Consider the following 18,690-nt stretch of genomic DNA (forward strand, 5'->3'; position numbering starts at 1 on the left):
TCAGCGTCTGAGTATTCGGTGACCGCAGTTGCATCGAAACAAAAACAGTCAGTAGGATCCTTGGATAAGAACTCCGGAACGGCAAAGGTCCTCGAAAGAACGAAGATGTCGAAAGGCAGACTGGAAAAAGACGCCTCGGCATCGAAGAAATAGAGACCGAAACAGACCTCGACAAACGGTTCGGCATAGTCTGCCGAAAAGAGAAAATCTGAAAATCTCGACGCCGCAACACACAAGGCAAAGATTGAGAAAAGAGAAGGCTCGAAGCTGAAATGGCAAATATCCTTCAACTTAAAAAAGACTTCGACGAAAGCTTGAAGCAATTCAAGATACCGCCAAAAACGAGAGAAACGGAAGCTGAAAGGGTTGCCGAAGAACCAATACCGCCAAGAACCTCCGAACTGATAGAAGAAGAAGAGGAAGGTTCATTCTTCTTTGGGGAAGATGTTGAGGAAGGCGAACAAGCTTACGCAGAATCGTCTAACTTGGAGAATCAAGGCTCCAATGGCAAGATCTCAACGCCCAATCACCTGAGGAGGCTGTGGAATCATATCCTTAGAGGCCATCACCCCCAAATGACATCTGCATGTACAATCGGGTGATTAAAAAGGCTGCAGAAACTTATGGGGTTCAGTTAGCGGAAGAAACACCTCAGTCATGTTTTTTATTAGAGAGACTGATGCCTACACAATCAAGGAATCAATTTCTGCAAATGCTGTCTACTGTCTTAGACCTGGGAAAAGAGGCATTCAAAGAGCCTGCTACATGCAAGGCTATAACACCGAGGGCAGAGAAAAAAATACATCATGGGATCAGTGCCAACTGACTCTAATATTGCCTCAACAGCAAGGAAAAGAGTAAATGTACTTACTACAATGGGACCACCTCCAGACAAAGCAAGAGGATGGACCTCGTAGGAAGGAAGGTAGAGAGAAGCGTAGCTAATCAGTGGCGCATAGCAAATTCAAATGTACTGCTAAACAGGCATGCGTACCAACATTGGGAGGAGGTAGGAGGACTGTTGCAAAACCTACAAGAACAATTGCAAAACACAGCTAACCACCTGATGGAAGAGAGAAAAAACATTGCTAATAAATGTTCAAATCAGCCTTTGACGCTGCTGAAACATCTGGCAGACAAATAATGATTGGCAACACAGAAAGAAGGAACGCATGGCTTAGAATCTCAGGCTTCAAGCCAGAAGTGCAAAGCAACATCATTAATTCACCATTCAATGGAGAACAATTGTTTGGAACGGTGGTGGATGAAAAGCTAAATCAATTAAAGGACAATGAAACCGCAAGATCCATGGGGGCTCTGCAGGCCAGAGGCATGCGTAGAGGCACACCATCAAGAAGACCAGCAGGAAGAGGTACACACCAATCTACTACCTCACATCAATATTACCAGCAGACATACCAAGCTGGAAACCAGGGCACACAACAGGGTCAGCAACAAAGCTGGCAATATCAAGGCAGAGGTTAGCCACAATGAGGTGCACAACAAACCTCTACCAAGTGACTGCACTCACAAGGAGGTACACTCACAAACAACACCAGTGAGAGTACACACGAAAAAGAAGCAGTTACCAAAACAAGAGAAAACCAGTTTACAGTTCCTCCAACATAGTACTCCAGTAGGAGGCAGATTAAACTTTTCCAAAAAAGGGGAGAGAAATAACAGACAAGTGGATACTAAACATAATACAGTACCGTTACTTTATAGAGTTGACAAAACAACCTCCACACAAGAGGTCAAAGCAAAGGACACATTCAAAAGAAGTTATCTCACCTAGTCAAAGAGGTGAAAGAACTTCAGGGAAAACATGCAATAGCACATGTACCGCACAGAGAAAAGATCAATGGAGTATATTCAACATACTTCCCATTTCCAAAGGTGGATGGAACATTACGGCCAATATTAGACCTAAGGTTTCTAAACAAGTTTATAAAAACTCAAAGATTCAAAATGACTACACTACAAGAGGTGTTACCCCAGTTGCAAAGGGGAGATTACATGACAACAATAGACTTAAAGGATGCGTATTTACACATCCCAATAAACATAAAACACAAATCAATGTTAGGATTTGTCGTGAACAAACAAGACTACCAGTTCAAAGTACTTGCTTTCGGTCTAAAATCAGCACCAAGGGTGTTCACAATGTGCCTGGCAGCAGTGGCAGCACATCTCAGAAGGCAAGGAATTCATGGTTACCCCTATCTAGATGACTGGTTAGTAAGAGCAAACGCAAACAGCCCATGCAAACAGCATATACAACAAGTGATAGACACACTAGTTCAACTGGGTTCCGCCATACACTGGGAAAAATAGTCAATAGAACCGGAACGCAAGGTGTTCTTGGGTGCAGAAATAAACACTGTGTTAGGGAAAGCATTCCCCAGCGAGAAAAGGAGATCAGCTTTATTGAAGGAGACTTATCTATACCAGAAGGGGCATCATCTGACAGTGAGGACGGTGGGGAAATTACTAGGAATGATGGCCTCATGCATTCATTTAGTTCTCAATATTTGTCTACACATGAGACCAATTCAAGAATGGCTCCAAGTACAATGGTCACACGCTACAGGGAGCTGGGAGGATCTAGTGGTTGTCACAGAGTACATCAGGAGATTGCATGGTGGAACAAAAGAAACATAGCACAGGGGAGATTTTTCACACCTCCAACTCCAACAGTGACCATAACAACAGATGCATCCCTAGTAGGATGGGTAGCACACATGGACAGTCTCAAAGGAAGGGGATTATGGGCACCCCAGGATGCGGTGAAACACACCAATATCTTGGAACTAAAAACTGTGTTCTTAGCCTTACAAGCCTTTCAGAAAAGGGAAAATGGTGTTGATACAAACAGACAACACCACAACTATGTTTTACATAAACAAACAAGGAGGGACTCAGCCTGTAGCACTCTCAACTCTACAGCAGCAGATTTGGAGATGGACAATTCCACAACAAATATACATTTTAGCAATACACCTACCAGGGAAAGACAATCTAGAAGCAGACAGACTGAGCAGACAAACAACATCATCCCACGAGTGGGAACTTCAGCAAAAAGAAGTGCAAAGAATTTTCAAAAAGTGGGGAACACCACAAATAGACTTATTTGCAACACCCCACAATGCAAAATGCCAAAACTTCACATCCAGGCAACCTTGCCAATGCGCTATGGATAGACTGGTCAGGGATATTTGCGTACGCTTTTCCCCCCAATACCATTACTGAACAAAATGATCAGCAAATGCAGAATCGGCAAAATGATAATGATTATCATAGCACCACAATGGGCCAGACAAATGTGGTTCTCAGAACTAATGGAAATCTCACAAGGTACAATGCACAAACTTCCAAAAAGAAAAGATTTGCTAATAATGCACAGCTGGAAAGTGCTTCATCCAGCACCAGAGAGCTTAGGCCTAGCGGCATGGCCCCTGAGGACTTAAAATTCTCACATCTCAAACTACCAGAAAGCACAATGGCTGTTCTAAGAGAAGCTAGGAAACCAACAACTAGAAAGTGTTATACAGCAAAATGGAAAAGTTACACCCAATGGTGTCTTCAAAAGCGTCTATCAAGAATGATTACAAAAGAAAGAACAGTTCTACAATACCTCACACATTTACTACAAAGTAAATTATGTTTCACATCACTAAATGTACAGTTAGCAGAAATTGTTGCGTTTACAAGAGGGGAATCCGGGAAGAGCTTCTTCACCTCACATGTGGTCAAAAGGTTCCTGAAAGATGCAAAGAGGATTGCACCACCAAAAAGGGTACCTGCATCAACTTGGAATCTGAACATATTTTTAGCGCAAATGATGAGAGCACCTTTCGAACCACTACACAATGCATTGCTATAAATGCTTACAATAATGACAACATTTTTAGTGGCAATAACATCCTTACGCAAAGTGGGTGAATTGCAGGCACTAACACTACAAGAACCCTGCTTCCAAATACATAGTAACAGGATTGTCATGAGGACAGATCCGCAATTCATGCCAAAGGCGGTGTCAAGATTTAACATCAATCAAAGTATACAAATACCAAGTTTCTTTCAAAACCCTAAGGACAAAGCGGAAAGAGCTTTGCACACACGTGACAAACTAAAGAACACAAAAAGACGAAACAGTTAGTTCGAGGCATATGAGCTGCAGATCTCACACTGTGCATTAGATCGCCACCTAGTGTTGGGCTTGGATGATTGCATGTTGTTGTCGTCTTGGAAGAAGTCTTTGTAGTCACGAGATAGGTGACTCCTCCCTTGAACGATCGTGCGCATGGGCATCGACTCCATCCTTAGGTTGTTTTTTTCCGCCACTGTGTTCGGATGAAACTTTTCCGCTCCGGTTCGCAATCTACTTTTAAAGTACTTCGATGTGTAAAAATGTTATTGAAACTTCACCAAACAACTTTCAATACCGTTAAACATCGACTCAACATAATCTGCTCGATTCCGGTCGTCGACGCGGCCCGTTGGGCCTACCCACGCCGTGAGGTCTACCACTCATGGAAAGGACGCCATTCAAAAGATGCCCCGAGTGTGGAGAAAAATTGCCACACAGTGACCATCACGAAGTCTGTAACCTGTGCTTATCGCCAGAACACGACAAATCCAGCTGCACAGCCTTTCGATTAAAAAAGACCATTCGAGATCGGAAGGCCCGTCGACGCGATATGCAGAGATCAGCTCCCGAACTGGTGGATATCTTCGACGAAGGTCCATGTGTCCAGATGAAGATTCTGATGATCTCCAGATCGTATCCAAGGCAGATGACCCCGATGACTCCATACCTTCGGGTCAACGCTTAAGTACCACTGCCTCTATCCCAGCCCAAACACCAAAATCGAAGGCCACGGTCAACACTCCGCCAACGGGGCCCAGTCGAGACTGAAAAAACACTTCGAAAGCCCCTCCATCGAGCCCGGCTTTGAAGAAAATAATAAAGCCTTTCGGTAGCTCCATACCGAGCAGACCGCATGTGCTGATACCACCTGCTCCCTCGGCATTGAAACAAAAAGAAGTGTCGGTTCCGAAAGACACTCCGAAACCGTCGACTCCGAGAGACAAAGCAGCTCCAAAAACAACAAAGCCTGTTTCCGATGCCCCGAAAACAGCTTCCACTCTGACGCAGATACCCTGGATGCCGAAACAGACAAAGCCTGCTTCCAAGTCCACGAAACAGGCTTCTGCTCCAAAGACAATATCTTCAGTGCCGAAATCTACGCCAAAGGACTCAACATTAGCTCCTAAGGCTAAAGACAAGCAACAAACAGGTTCTGAACCGAAAAAATCGGCGCCAAAGGCTGTGCCTCAAGAAGAGGAGCTTTTCCAACCAGGTCTTTCACAAAAAAAGATCTACATTGATCCAGAAACAGGACATGTTCCACTACACCACACAGGAAGAGGAAGTCAGATACAGCACCTACACCTCCAGTGCCTGTCAAGAAGAAGGACTCTGCCACATCTCCTATGTACCCTTCTTCTCCTGTATCACCTTCCCCAAAACATTTCACCTCAAAATTCTCCTCCTCATTCTCCACCACATACACCTCCTCAGGATGTTGATGATGATGAGTATAGCATGGGGGGAAGCAGAGACCCAGATGACCATTTTCCCTACCCAACAGGTTCACCAGACTGGGAGTATCCAAACCCACAGGATATACCAGATATTCCAGTCCCACATACATATCCATCTAAACCTTCTCCTCCAGAAGACAATATTGGGTTTGGACACTTAATTAATAGGGCTGCCATCTATCCCAATGTCACTATGCATTCAGATGAGGCAGAGGCAGATTTCTTATTAGACACTTTTGAACACTCCCAAAAATCTGTGCAAATACTGCCAATGATTAAAGGAGTCATTAAGCATGCATCAGAAGTGTTTAAATATCCTGTACGACCTAATAAAGAATCAAAGATCATAGACGCTTCAGGGCAAAGAATAGCTGCCCAAGCTAGCAATACATGGTGCATCGCTAACACATAGGCCCTCCTCGCAAGATACGATAGGGCTCACTATGATCAGTTAGAGAAGCTCTTACAACATCTACCTGACCAATATAAGTCACAAGCAAATGACCTCATACAAGAGGGTAAGCTTATATCGAATTCCCCCATTAAATGCGCACTTGATGTAGCAGACATTGCATCCAGAGCAATAAACACCAGTGTCCTCCTTAGACGTCACGCGTGGCTACACATTTCAGGATTTAAGCAAGAAGTTCAAACTACTATCTTAAATAAACCATTCAACCAATAACAATTGTTTGGTCCAGAGGTAGACACAGCACTTGAAGAAAGACACTGACACAGCAAAGTCTATGGGAGCTCTGCAGTCCACCCAAGCATGAGGCTCCTTTCGTCACTCCTTCTGCAGAGGAGGCTGCAAACAAGCTCGTCATTCGTGGATTTATGAGTGGAGAGGAAACCGAGCGAAGCACCGTCTTACATAAAGTAAGTGTCAGGGTCCAGTTACACGGTCCGGTGAAATACAGATTAGAGCTTGTACAATGCCGTAGTTGGTTAATTCAGCGTGACGGGCTTTGACTTACTAACAAGTTTTTTCGATTGCAGGTACTATACGCCCCTGATTTGTTCTGGCTGTGAGTACTCCACCTTTGTATTTGAAGGGTGCTGGTCAGTTTTGGTGAAGGAAGTCTAATTTAGAGAGGGTTACTGACATTTAACTCACCTTTATGTATTGATACAGGGCCAACATACATATTTCTATAAAATTACCCGATTGACTGATTGTAGCTGTTTCTGTGAGTATAAAGTTTATGTGTTTCTTTCTTTATATAAATTGATTTATATTTAGGGATAAGTCTGACGTTGGTATTACCTTTACCTTTTTAGATATTCAGACACTTGCTGTCCTTATAGGGCTTAGAACCTCCGGCTGGAGGTCCTTGGTAAGACTTTTTAATTGTTGTGTGTAGGGAGTAAGACCATCACAGTGCACTGGTTGTTATGTGTGGGTTTTGGTGTTATTGTTTGAACACCTTTCTGTTACACGTAGGGTGCATGTCCTTTGTTTGTTTTCGCCTTGGGGTGACTAGACGATACCTAGTATGCGAGAAGTGTGCCATTGATTTTTGTATTTACATGTATATAGATTTGAGCAACTTGTCCTGATGATGGTCCTATGGATTTTATAAACCGTCGAGGGACCGAAACGTCGACGCCTAACACCGCTTTGTTGTCATTTGCACAGCCTTTTTGTGTTGTTATAATGAATGAAGTCTATTGAGACTAATTCCTCTCTGCGTGGTATTTTGTTTTCCCATGTTAAAAAACAAAAGGTGTTGTATACTACTAGAAACGAAACCAGTATAGAGTAGTATCGATGTTGCCAATTTGTATGTGTTTTGATAAAGAAAATAATTTCCAAAGAATAAAAAACAGTAAATACTGTATCTTCCTTGCATTTATTAAATGATGGTTCACTGTTGTGACCAATTAAGAATTTATTAAAAGTATTCAAGTGACTCCTATGAGGACAAATTGTAGTTTTGCAAACAAGCTGGAGCAGACAATTCCACTTCCTTTAAAATAAATACACAAACATCCTCCAATAGAGGATACTTTAGAGGAGGCTACAGAGGCAAAAACAACAAGGGAAGAGGTCGTGGAAATAACAATAAACAAACCTCTCCCAACACAAAACAGTGACTTCCTTCTGCTTCCCCAACAGCATTCCACTCCTGTAGGGGGCAGACTAACACAGTTCCTACCTGTCTGGAATTCCATCAAAACAGACAAGTGGGTAGACAAATTATCCAGTATGGTTACTGCCTAGAGCTTACGGCTACCCCATCACATATACCACCCAGACAACGTCCAATGTTCACAGAACATCTAACGCTGCTCCAACAAGAGGTTCTCTCATTGCTGCAAAAAGATGCAATAGAGCTAGTTCCGTTGCGACATCAAGGAACAGGGGTTTACGCACTCTATTTCCTAATACCCCAAAAGGACGGAACACGAAGACCAATTCTAGACCTAAGGCCTCTCAATCTCTACATACACTCAGATCATTTTCACATGATCACTTTACAACAAGTGCTCCCATTGTTGCAACAAGGCGATTTCCTAACCACATTAGACCTCAAGGAGATTTACTTTCACATACATCCTTCTCACAGGAAGTATCTCAGATTTGTACTAGAAGAACAACAACATCAGTTCAAAGTCCTTCCATTCGGGGTCACAACTGCACCACGAGTGTTTACAAATTGCCTAGCAGTAGTAGCAGCACATCTCAGAAGACAACATATCCAAGTCTTCCCATACTTAGATGATTCGCTCATAAAAGCCAAATCATTCAATCAGTGTGTCCAACACACATCTCAAACAATTCAAACACTGCACGAATTGGGGTTTACAATCAACTACACCAAGTCACATCTCCAGCCCTCTCATGTACATCAATACCTAGGGGCTACCATAAACACTGATACAGCTCTAGCTTATCCTAGTCCAGCTAGGATACAGCGCATTCAAGCCTTACTCACACAGTTTCAAAACCAACACTCTCTCCCATCCAGAGTGTTCATGCAACTAATAGGCATGATGGCATCTTGCATTTTTATTGTACCATATGCAAGACTGCAAATGCGTCCATTGCAGGGATGTCTAGCACATCAGTGGAATCAGGCTCAAGGACAACTTACAGACCTGGTGTTTGTGGACAGCCGCACACATCTCTCTCTGCAGTGGTGGAACACCAAAAACTTGTCCAGAGGGCGGCCGATCCTTGAACCTGTGCCACTGGTAATACTGACAACAGACGCATCCCTCACAGGATGGGGAGCCCATCTGCTCTACCTTACAACTCGGGGAAAATGGACCGCTCAACAAAAGGTGCTTCACATCAATCACCTAGAGCTGCTAGCAATATTCCTAGCACTAAATTCCTTACAAGTACATGTACAGAACAAAGCTGTCTTGATCTGGACGGACAACATGACAGCCATGTACTATATTCGAAAACAAGGAGCCACACATTCCCTGCAACTGTCCCAGCTCGCACAGAACATTTGGAGAGGGGCCATTTCACAAAAGATATATCTGCTTGCAGAACACCTTCCAGGAGTTCACAATCAGATAGCAGATCTGTTAAGTCGACAAACACAACAGATTCACGAATGGAAACTACATCTGCAAGTTCTTCTACCATTCTTTCACAAGTGGGGTCATCCAGACATAGATCTGTTTGCCACACACGAAAACGTAAAATGCCCAACCTTCGCCGCCAGGTTTCCACACCCGCTGTCCAAGGGCAATTTGATATTAATGAACTGGTCATGCAGATTTGCGTACGCTTTTCCGCCAATCCCACTAATACCACTAGTAGTACGCAAGCTGAGACCACAATCTCTCAAATTGATCCTAGTAGCTCCCACATGGGCACGCCAACCTTGGTTCACCACATTGCTAGAACTCTCTCTAGTTCCACACCAAAGACTGTGTCTGATACCATCCATGCTAACGCAGAACCATGGAGACATCAGACATCCAGATCCAGGTCAACTGAATCTGGCTCCTGAAGTCTTAGAGTTTGGTTACCTTAACCTGCCACCAGACTGTATGAATATCATTAACGAAGCCAGAAGACCTACTACTAGAGCTTGCTATGCTGCAAAATGGAAGAGATTTGCCATTTACTGCACTAATAATCAAATTGATCCTCTAGATGCTTCCATCCAGAATATCATCTGTTACCTTCTCCATTTACTAAAATGTAATCTAGCATATTCATCTATACGTTTACATCTTGCAGCAATTGCAGCATATCTACAAAATAGACAACATGTGTTATTTAGAGTACCTGCAATCAAAGCTTTTATGGAAGGATTACAACAAATCATTCCTCCTAGGTTACCACCCTCTCCAGTGTGGAACCTAAACATTGTTCTTACCAGGCTCATGGGGCCCCCTTTTGAACCTTTACATAAGTGTGAACTGCAATTCCTTACATGGAAAACCGCTTTCCTTATTGCTATTACCTTTCTTAGGAGAGTTAGTGAGATTCAAGCTTTCACTATACAAGAACCATTTGTACAATTACACCGTAACAAGGTGGTTCTACGGACTAATGCGAAATACCTTCCTAAAGTAATTACTCCTTTTCATCTAAATCAATCGGTAGAGTTGCCAGTGTTTTTTCAAAACCCAGACTCTGTAGCAGAAAGAGCTCTGCACACACTAGATGTAATAAGAGTTCTTCTCTATTACATTAATAGGACCAAATCCTTTCGTAAAACAAAGCAACTGTTTGTAGCTTTCTCTCCACCACATAAAGGCAACCCCATCTCTAAAGCTGGAATTGCAAGGTGGATCGTAAAATGTATACAAATATGCTATCACAAAGCAAAACTTACATTAACAGTTACTCCTAGAGCGCACTCCACACGCAAACTAGGAGCCTCCATGGCTTTCCTAGGGAACATTCCCCAAGAAGACATCTGCAAGGCAGCAACATGGTCTACAGCACACACCTTCACTAAACACTACTGTGTTGATGTGCAAGCCGAGCAGCAAGCTGCAGTAGGCCAAGCTGTCCTCAAAACTCTTTCAAACTACTGCAACAGATACAGGTGACCACCGCTAGGGGAGACACTGCTGTACAATCGATGCACAGTGTGAGATCTGCAGCTTATATGCCTCGAACGGAAAATGCTACTTACCAGTATGCATCTGTTCTTGGCATGTAGAGCTGCAGAATCTCACACGCCCACCCGCCTCCCCGGGGCCCTGTATCTGTTCCAGTTCTATTTTAACTAGATACACTCACATGGACATCCCTTTTTCTATTTCTACTAACTCCATCATTTCCCATCATGGCGAAAAACAATCTAAGGATGGAGTCGATGCCCATGCGCACTATCGTCCAAGGGAGGAGTCGCCTATCTCGTCACTACAAAGACTTCTTACAAGACGACAACAACATGCAATCATCCGAGCCCAACACCAGGTGGCGATCTAATGCACAATGTGAGACTCTGCAGCTCTACATGCCAAGAACAAATGCATACTGGTAAGTAGCATTTTCCTTTGAATCCTTTGCAACACGTTTTCTGGAAAGATCAGTAACAAGAGCACAATCGCAATATGGATAATACAAGCCATACAATTGTGCCAGAAACAAGCAGTACAAACTTTACAAGGAAGCGCCACAGGCGCATTCAACAAGGAAAAAAGGAGCAACTATTGCATTTCTTGCTAAAACTCCAATCCAAGACATTTGCATGGCAGCAACATGGTTTTCAGTACACACACTCACTAAACATTACTGTGTAGACATTCAAATGAACATTCTGTGTAATGTACGATCTCTAGCTAAACACCCAATTGAGATATGAGATATGATCTCTTCTCCGTCCCCAGAGCTTTGTTTCATTACTGAAACCTGGCTAACACCAGCAAACCATCCTTCGATCAACCTGGCCATTCCAGAGGGTTACAAATGTATCCATCTAGATAGAGTGGGCAAAACCGGGGGAGGCATTGCTATAGCCTTTAAAAACCATCTAAAGGTGCAATGGATGTCCACCTTAGGCAATGATATCTTGGAATTGGGAATCTTTAAAATCACCATGTCCCCCATGGGCGTCTGGAATGGACCGCTAATTTATCGACCTCCAGGCCTGAGAGCAAACTTTTCAAACTACCTGATCGAACATATTGCCATGCAGGTCCTGGCCTCCAGTAAGTGACTTTAATTTTCATGGGGAAGACCTCGCTAACCCAGAGGTAAATAAGCTTATCTCTAGCCTTAATCAAATTGGTCTATCCCAAAGGGTTCCTGACCCCACTCACCGGGCTGGTCACACCCTGGACTTAATTTTTACTAACATGGAGCACCTTAGCAGCTATTCTCCATATCCCTTAACGTGGACTGACCATCTTATGGTCATGTTTACTTATCAACCACCGTCCGTACTGACTCCAACGGGATATTTGGAACAGAAGAAGAAGGAATTACGTAGGCCTTGGCATAAACATACGCTGGAAGCTTTCAAGGAAGTGTTTCACCCCCCCCCCCCTCCAACCCCCCCCCCGTATGAGGGAAAATGTTTCCAACGACTCTGATGTAAAGTTTTAACTCCGAGTTAGTGGCAGCACTAGATTTAGTTATTCCTAAAAAAAAACAGTGTCCAGCCCAGCGGCGGCTATCTGCCCCCTGGTATACAGGCGAGCTGAAAACTGTCAAAATCCAATTGCAAGGCGCTCGAGAGACGATGGAGAAGTAGTTAAAACTCATTGGACAGACAAGCCTTTAAACTAGCTCTATGTAGCTACCATCAGAACATAAAAACGGCCATACAAACCTATATACTGAATCAAATCGACCAGTCTAATAACTCTTCTAAAGCTTTATTTAATGTAGTTAAAGGCTTTGTTTCCCCTCAAGCCTGCAAAGAGTCACCATTTGAGTCTTAGGAATTCTGTCATTCAATAGCTAGCTATTTTCATGAAAAATGTTCCCTGATCTATGCAAATTTTTCATCTACTGAATCTCAGAACCTAGCACCATTCACTGGACCAGATGAGTCGGCAACTCCAGCTGCTAGTTTTCTTGACCAGTTTGAAATAACTACGCTTGACGAGATTGCTAATTTACTATCGTCTGCAAAATCGGGTGCGCCAGGTTATCTGTGTCCACCAAAAACTATGGCCCTTCCCTCTTCTAGCTGTGCGCCGGAAATTCTTAAAATTTTTAACTGCTCGGTTAAATCAGGCATGATCCCTTCCATTTGGAAGGAAGCCTATGTACGTCTCATCTTGAAAAAATCTACTGCCGACCCCCAGGCGCTCAGCAAGTCATGACCTATATCTCTGCTACCCCTGTTGGCTAAGCAATTGGAAACTATAATAAATAGGCAACCAAGCTCCTACCTAGAATCTAATCCGATCTTAGACCACTCACAATCTGGATTTCGCCCAGGTTTTAGCACGGAGACAGCCATTTTGGCCGTTAATGACTCCGTGAGGCAGGTTATGGATGCAGGGGGATCATTATTGCTGATCCTCCTAGATCTCTCTCCTGCATTCAATACCATTTCTCATCGACTGCTCGTGGAGATACTACACGCATGTGGCATCTGAGGATTAGCCCTAAATGGCTTGTAAACTTTCTGTCAGACGGCAAAACATAATGTTAGGACCGTATTTGTCTCAGAACTTTTGGCTAGATAAGGGTGTGCCTCAGGGCTCTTGTCTAAACCCCACACTTTTCAATGTTTGTATGGCCCCTCTGGCCAAAATTGTCAAACCTTTTGGGTTCAAAATAATCTCTTACGCTGATAATACTCAGCTGATGTTCCCAATCGGTTTGCATCTCGAAGATGAGAAAACACGAATTTCAGCAGGTATGCTTGCCATCTCAAATTGGATGACGAAAAATTACCTCCAGCTAAACCCTGGTAAAAACCGAGCTTATGCTCTTGGGTAAAGCTTCCACCATCTGGACGGCTGATTAGTGGCCCGATCAGTTTGGAGCGGCTCCCAATCCAACTCAGTCCGTAAAAAATCTTGGACTAAAATTGGATCAGACCCTTACTATGAAGGATCACATTACAACCACCATTAGTTCCTGTTACTATGGTTTACGCCTTTTACGCAAAATACTCCCCTAATTGCCCATGAAACATCGAAGAACCATGGTCCAGGCGATGGTGATGAGTCGCCTTAATTATGGGAATGCACTATTGGTGTAAGTGGGCGAGACACTGCGTTCCAAGTTACAAGTGATTCAAAACACAGCGGCAAGGATGATACAAAACCGCCCTCCAGGTTCCTCTTCACTTTCTTTATTGAGAGCGCTTCACTGGTTACCAGTGAATAAACTGTCCTTTTTCAAGATTTGCTGCCTTACCTTTAATGCTCTGAATGGTAAGGGTCCTATGTACTTACAAAAGAAACTCACAAAACAGATTTCGGGTTGTAATCTTGGACCCAAATCATTAGCTCTCCGACAGGGTCCCCCGAATACGTCTCAGCCGTACCGGGGGTAGAGCCTTCTCGTACATTGCTCCTAGGTATCGGAATCGGCTCCCAATGACCCTACGTAAATGCACTTCATACCTTGTTTTCAGGAAACAGTTAAAAACCTTTTTGTTTTAAATCATACCCACTAAATGATTCCGACTTCTTCCTCTTTCTTTCACTAGGTAAGCGCCGATATGCCCCTGGGTGAGTTGTGAGCTATAGAAGTGTATTTAACATAACATAACAACAAAGAAGCACAAGTAGGACAAACGGTCTTACAGCATCTATTTACAAACCAAAGTTCATCTTCCACTCAGCTGCCACAAGACTAGCAATCTGCTACAAGATCTATGCACAGCATAGTGAATCCAGAAAAGATTCACACTGCAAAACAAATAGTTTATTACCTGACTTTGTAGTTTTGCAGCTTGAAGAATTTTCTGGATTCACTAGCGAACCCACCATCCTCCGCCAAGGAAGAGAACTATAAGGAGAGTGAAAAAAAAGAATCAGAAGATGGCTACTAAAGGTGGGAGCTTCCGGAGGAAGCCATTCGACGTCACAGAAGGACACCAAATGGTACTATGTCGTCGACACCCACCAACAGCAAAAAAAAGAAATACTACAATTCCGGACCCAACCACTAGACGGTGGAATAATGCTGAGCATAGTGAATCCACAAAATTCTTCAAGCTGCCAAACTACACGGACAGGTAAGAAACTATTTGTTTCTCTGCCTCGACAATTGTCAATCAAGAGCAGAGGCAAGTAACAGTGCCTAGCTCACGCTGAAGCTGTGATCTCCCAGCATCATGGTCTTGGATTCGCTATAAATCCCACCATGTCACATCTACAACCCCTTCAAATCTAATCCTTCCCAGATCCATACACAATGCAATAATAAGCTAAGCTTACTCCAAGCAGAGTTTTGCCATTCTAATTGCCCTTATCTCTGTTTTAGTCCAGTTGCCAAATCACATTCAGAACAGTCATGTACGTCCTAAGGATGATGGCTTCCTGCAGCGCCAAAGTATCCACGCAACGCTTCATATGGTCCCATTGCAAGAATCCCTTGGCTCAGTGGCATAAAGCAGAGGGTCACAGCGCAGATCTTCTGTTGGTAAAGGCCAATACCCATCACTACCTGCTGCAGGGCAGGCCTTACCTCAATCAGACACCACTTCGCAAGTCACTATTACTACAGGGGCACTTCTAAATGGCTTGGGTGCAGGGGGGGTTGTTAACATATCGACCATATGACAATACAGGGTAGTGCTGCTCCATTACCAGAGACGGTGCATCATTTACCTTGAGCTGCTTGCCATATGCCTCGCTGTCAAAGCCTTCCTTCCAGTCATTTGGGGGCAGGTAATGCTTATTAAGACATACAACGTGAGCACAAAGTATTCTCTTCAGAAACAAGGTGGCACACACTATCTCCTGCTGTCAGAATTAGTGCAGGTGACCTGGCACTGGTCTCTCCTCCACCGCATACACACCCTGGCAGACCTTTTTGCCACTCCCAAATAAGTGAATTGCCTAAGGTTTGCCTCCAGGGACCCATACTTTTTTGCAGAGTTTTATATAGTGCGAACTAGAACCGATCCGAATCAGTTATCAGAGCGCTTTACATAGCACCAGTTACATGAGGACACACTTTCATTTTAGGCACGGGGAGATTAAGTGATTTGCCCAGAATCACAGGGGGTTTTTGGCATCGTTACAGAGACTCGAACCCAGATCCCCAGGTCCGAGGTCGAGCGCCTTAGCCGTTAGATCAACCCATCTCCCCTAATGGGCATTGATGGGCAATGTATTATGTACTGGTCCGTAATCTTTGCTTCCCCTTTTGCGCCTTCCCATTGCTTCAATATGTGTTATGGAAGCTGCAGCAAATATCTCTAACACAAATTTGCGTGGCCCCCACTTGGGCCAAAACAGCCCTGGTACGCAGCCTTCATTGAGATGTCCATTAACTCCCCAACAGGCCAGACCTTCTCAAATGCAATCCTCTCCAGATCAGACACCCAGACCCCGAGCAGCTCAATCAAGCAGTTGGGGAAATTTAATTTCTCCGTAATCTAATCTCTTAAAGAAATACCAACACTGGAAAAGCTTATTTGTGTATTTTTTTTTATTATTGTTCCATGAAAAAGGATAATAAGTTATTGGGGAAAATTATGTTTGCAGTAACACACTGGCTGTGGGTTTTCTGACAACAGGAAGTAGTCCAGCACAAATGTTACCAAAGGCAACAGGTACAATATTTTTCAGAGAGAAACTACTGGGCACAGGCACATTAAGGATGTAAGTTTCTCCCTCAAAAAAGCATAGCCTGCGGGGAGAGCTACATCTGGGGAATGCATGACCAAAGTGTCCAAATGAACACCACTCTTCACTTGGTGAACCACATACATGATAGATCGACACCTTATGTGCAGTGACATTCATAGAGCCCATGAGAGACTCAAATGATTTTTAAGAGGGAGAGGCAGTAGGCAATTGACCACCAGGAGTACAAGTATGAAGACCTTTGTGCTTGATGTATAATCATGCTTCCATCGCCGCATAGCACTGCATATCTTGAGATGAATGGTGTAGTTTTGGTGGACTGGGGGGTCACATAAAACAAGCCTCCAAACTGAGTGAAGAAATGCACAGTAAAATGTAGAACACTTCCTGTGTTCTAGCAGAATGTCTGGTTAACTTTCAAAGAACATCAGGTAGGTCAGAAAAATGGCAAGCTCTGAGGAAGAGTCTATTAGAGACCAGTGTTGGAGCCAGTTGTTGAGAAAGTAGTACAGAGGTCCAGATGTAAGACATTGCGTTGAAATACTGAAAACAAATTTAGGTTTAGATTGTTGTGTTAACCATGTTGGATATTGGACTGGCTGGTACAAGGTGGTAGACTGGAATTGGAAGTTGCTAATATTGACACACTCTAATGTAATAATATTACTTAACCAGTAAGCTAACCTAGTTCAAAAATATCAGCACTGAGAAGGCTTTTTGTTTCCTTTGTTGTAGCATGAAAAAGGACAAGGCGTTATTGAGGAAAATGAAGTTTACAGTAACACACTGGCTGGAGTTTGGGTGACGACAGGAAGCACTCCAGTTCTGAGGAGAAACCGAATACACAGCGGCAAGCAGGTTAGGCTATGTTGAAAATCTGTATCCATTAAAAAAAAGAAAAATAGACAATAGATACATTTGTTCTAGTGATAGCCTTTTCTTTTAATTTATTTCAGGTTGGAGTTTATTTTTACGACAATGGGCATGGAGTTCTTGAAGACAATGACATCTATAATCATATGTACTCAGGAGTTCAAATAAGGTAAACATTTTTAAGTAAAAACATTTGTGGCAAGGTCTGTATTTTCCCTCTAATGTTTTTGTCCCATCCATTAGTTTTACCATTTTCATAAAATATTTCTCTGTTTGCTATTCACCATTAAATGAGGGTTAAAACGTAAGCTTCATGTGTCTTATGCAGTGTCCTCTGTTTTATGGTTTCATGGGAGTGCCTCCACCTTGATTTCAGGACTTGACCTCGTGATTCACCTATATTTATATACTTGGAAAATATTTTTTTTAAACAAAAAAGACATTGGTGCTTACCAGACGTATCTAGAACTCTCCTGTAATGGTAATTTCAGTTTTTGTTTGTGATTTGCCAAACTAACAAGGCTCTGAGGTAGTGCATTTCCTTGCCTGTGTCTTAGGTGCATCTGCGAAGGAGAAAGTTTTCTTACCCCGTCATGCATCAATAATAGGTATTCTAGAATATTGCTTTATTCAATGTGCTGAGGTTTTCAGATCTACTGTGAAGTTATTCACCAGGTGACCCCGTTAAATTATTACTTCTGATGGATACTACTAACAGCAGATTCCTCATCATTAGAATATTTCCCAGGTGCCATGCTGGGTCCAGATGCTTTTTAGAAATACTCCAGCAGACGGCAGGTGGTGCCATGCAGATCTGCGCCGCTCTGTTTCACCCTAAAAATGACTGTGTTGAGCTTTATCTAAGTGCCACCTCTGCTCACCTACTAGAGTTCCTTTCTTTCTCTACCTTCCGATGAAGATCATAAGCTCCGGATGTCTTCTTGCACTTTCTTTGGCCTTGTGTCTATCCTAGAACAGAGAAATCTATTGTGCTAGAGAATTATGTCCTTTCCTAAAACTACAGCTTTCAAAACATGCTGCAACTGTAGGACACTGATATTGGTCATGAATCCTGTAGGAAAGTACCCCTTTTGACATGGTCATCCACACTTTTTGCCTGGTAACTGATGGGATTTCACAGTTCAAGAGCTCTTTCCCAAAACTGTACAGCTGTTTCCCCAATTGGCAAACTTTTAGCACCCTCGGTAAGTCCCTAGTAAATGGTACCTAGGGCCTGAGGTACCTAGGAGGGTCCCTAAGGGCAGTAGCACTAATTGTGCCACCGTAAAGGACCTCTCAGCAAGCACTTGCAAGGCTGCCATTGAAGGCTGCGTGTCTTGGTGCAGTCAAAAGTGAAAACAAGACATGTCAACATCCCTGTGTGCAGTGTCCCCTGACACTGCATGTGATATTTATAAGTCGCGCCTACAGTTGACCTCAAAGCCCTAAGGCAGGGTGCTGAATATTATATGTGTGGGCATAACTCTATGAGCAGATATG

General features: G+C 43.3%; 1 protein-coding gene across 2 annotated transcripts in view; it reads left to right on the top strand.

Moving 5' to 3' along the window:
• The window catches only part of FBXO11 (F-box protein 11), a 501,351-nt gene that overhangs the window by 295,906 nt on the left and 186,755 nt on the right, over positions 1-18,690 (top strand). For both annotated transcript variants that reach the window (XM_078649648.1, XM_078649649.1), the window contains exons 15-16: positions 17,053-17,175; positions 17,274-17,359. In XM_078649648.1, coding sequence (XP_078505774.1) covers positions 17,053-17,175; positions 17,274-17,359 — 209 coding nt within the window. The remainder of the gene's footprint in view (positions 1-17,052; positions 17,176-17,273; positions 17,360-18,690) is intronic.

Source organism: Lissotriton helveticus, chromosome 6, assembly GCF_964261635.1.
Source record: "Lissotriton helveticus chromosome 6, aLisHel1.1, whole genome shotgun sequence".
Lineage (NCBI taxonomy): Eukaryota > Metazoa > Chordata > Amphibia > Caudata > Salamandridae > Lissotriton > Lissotriton helveticus.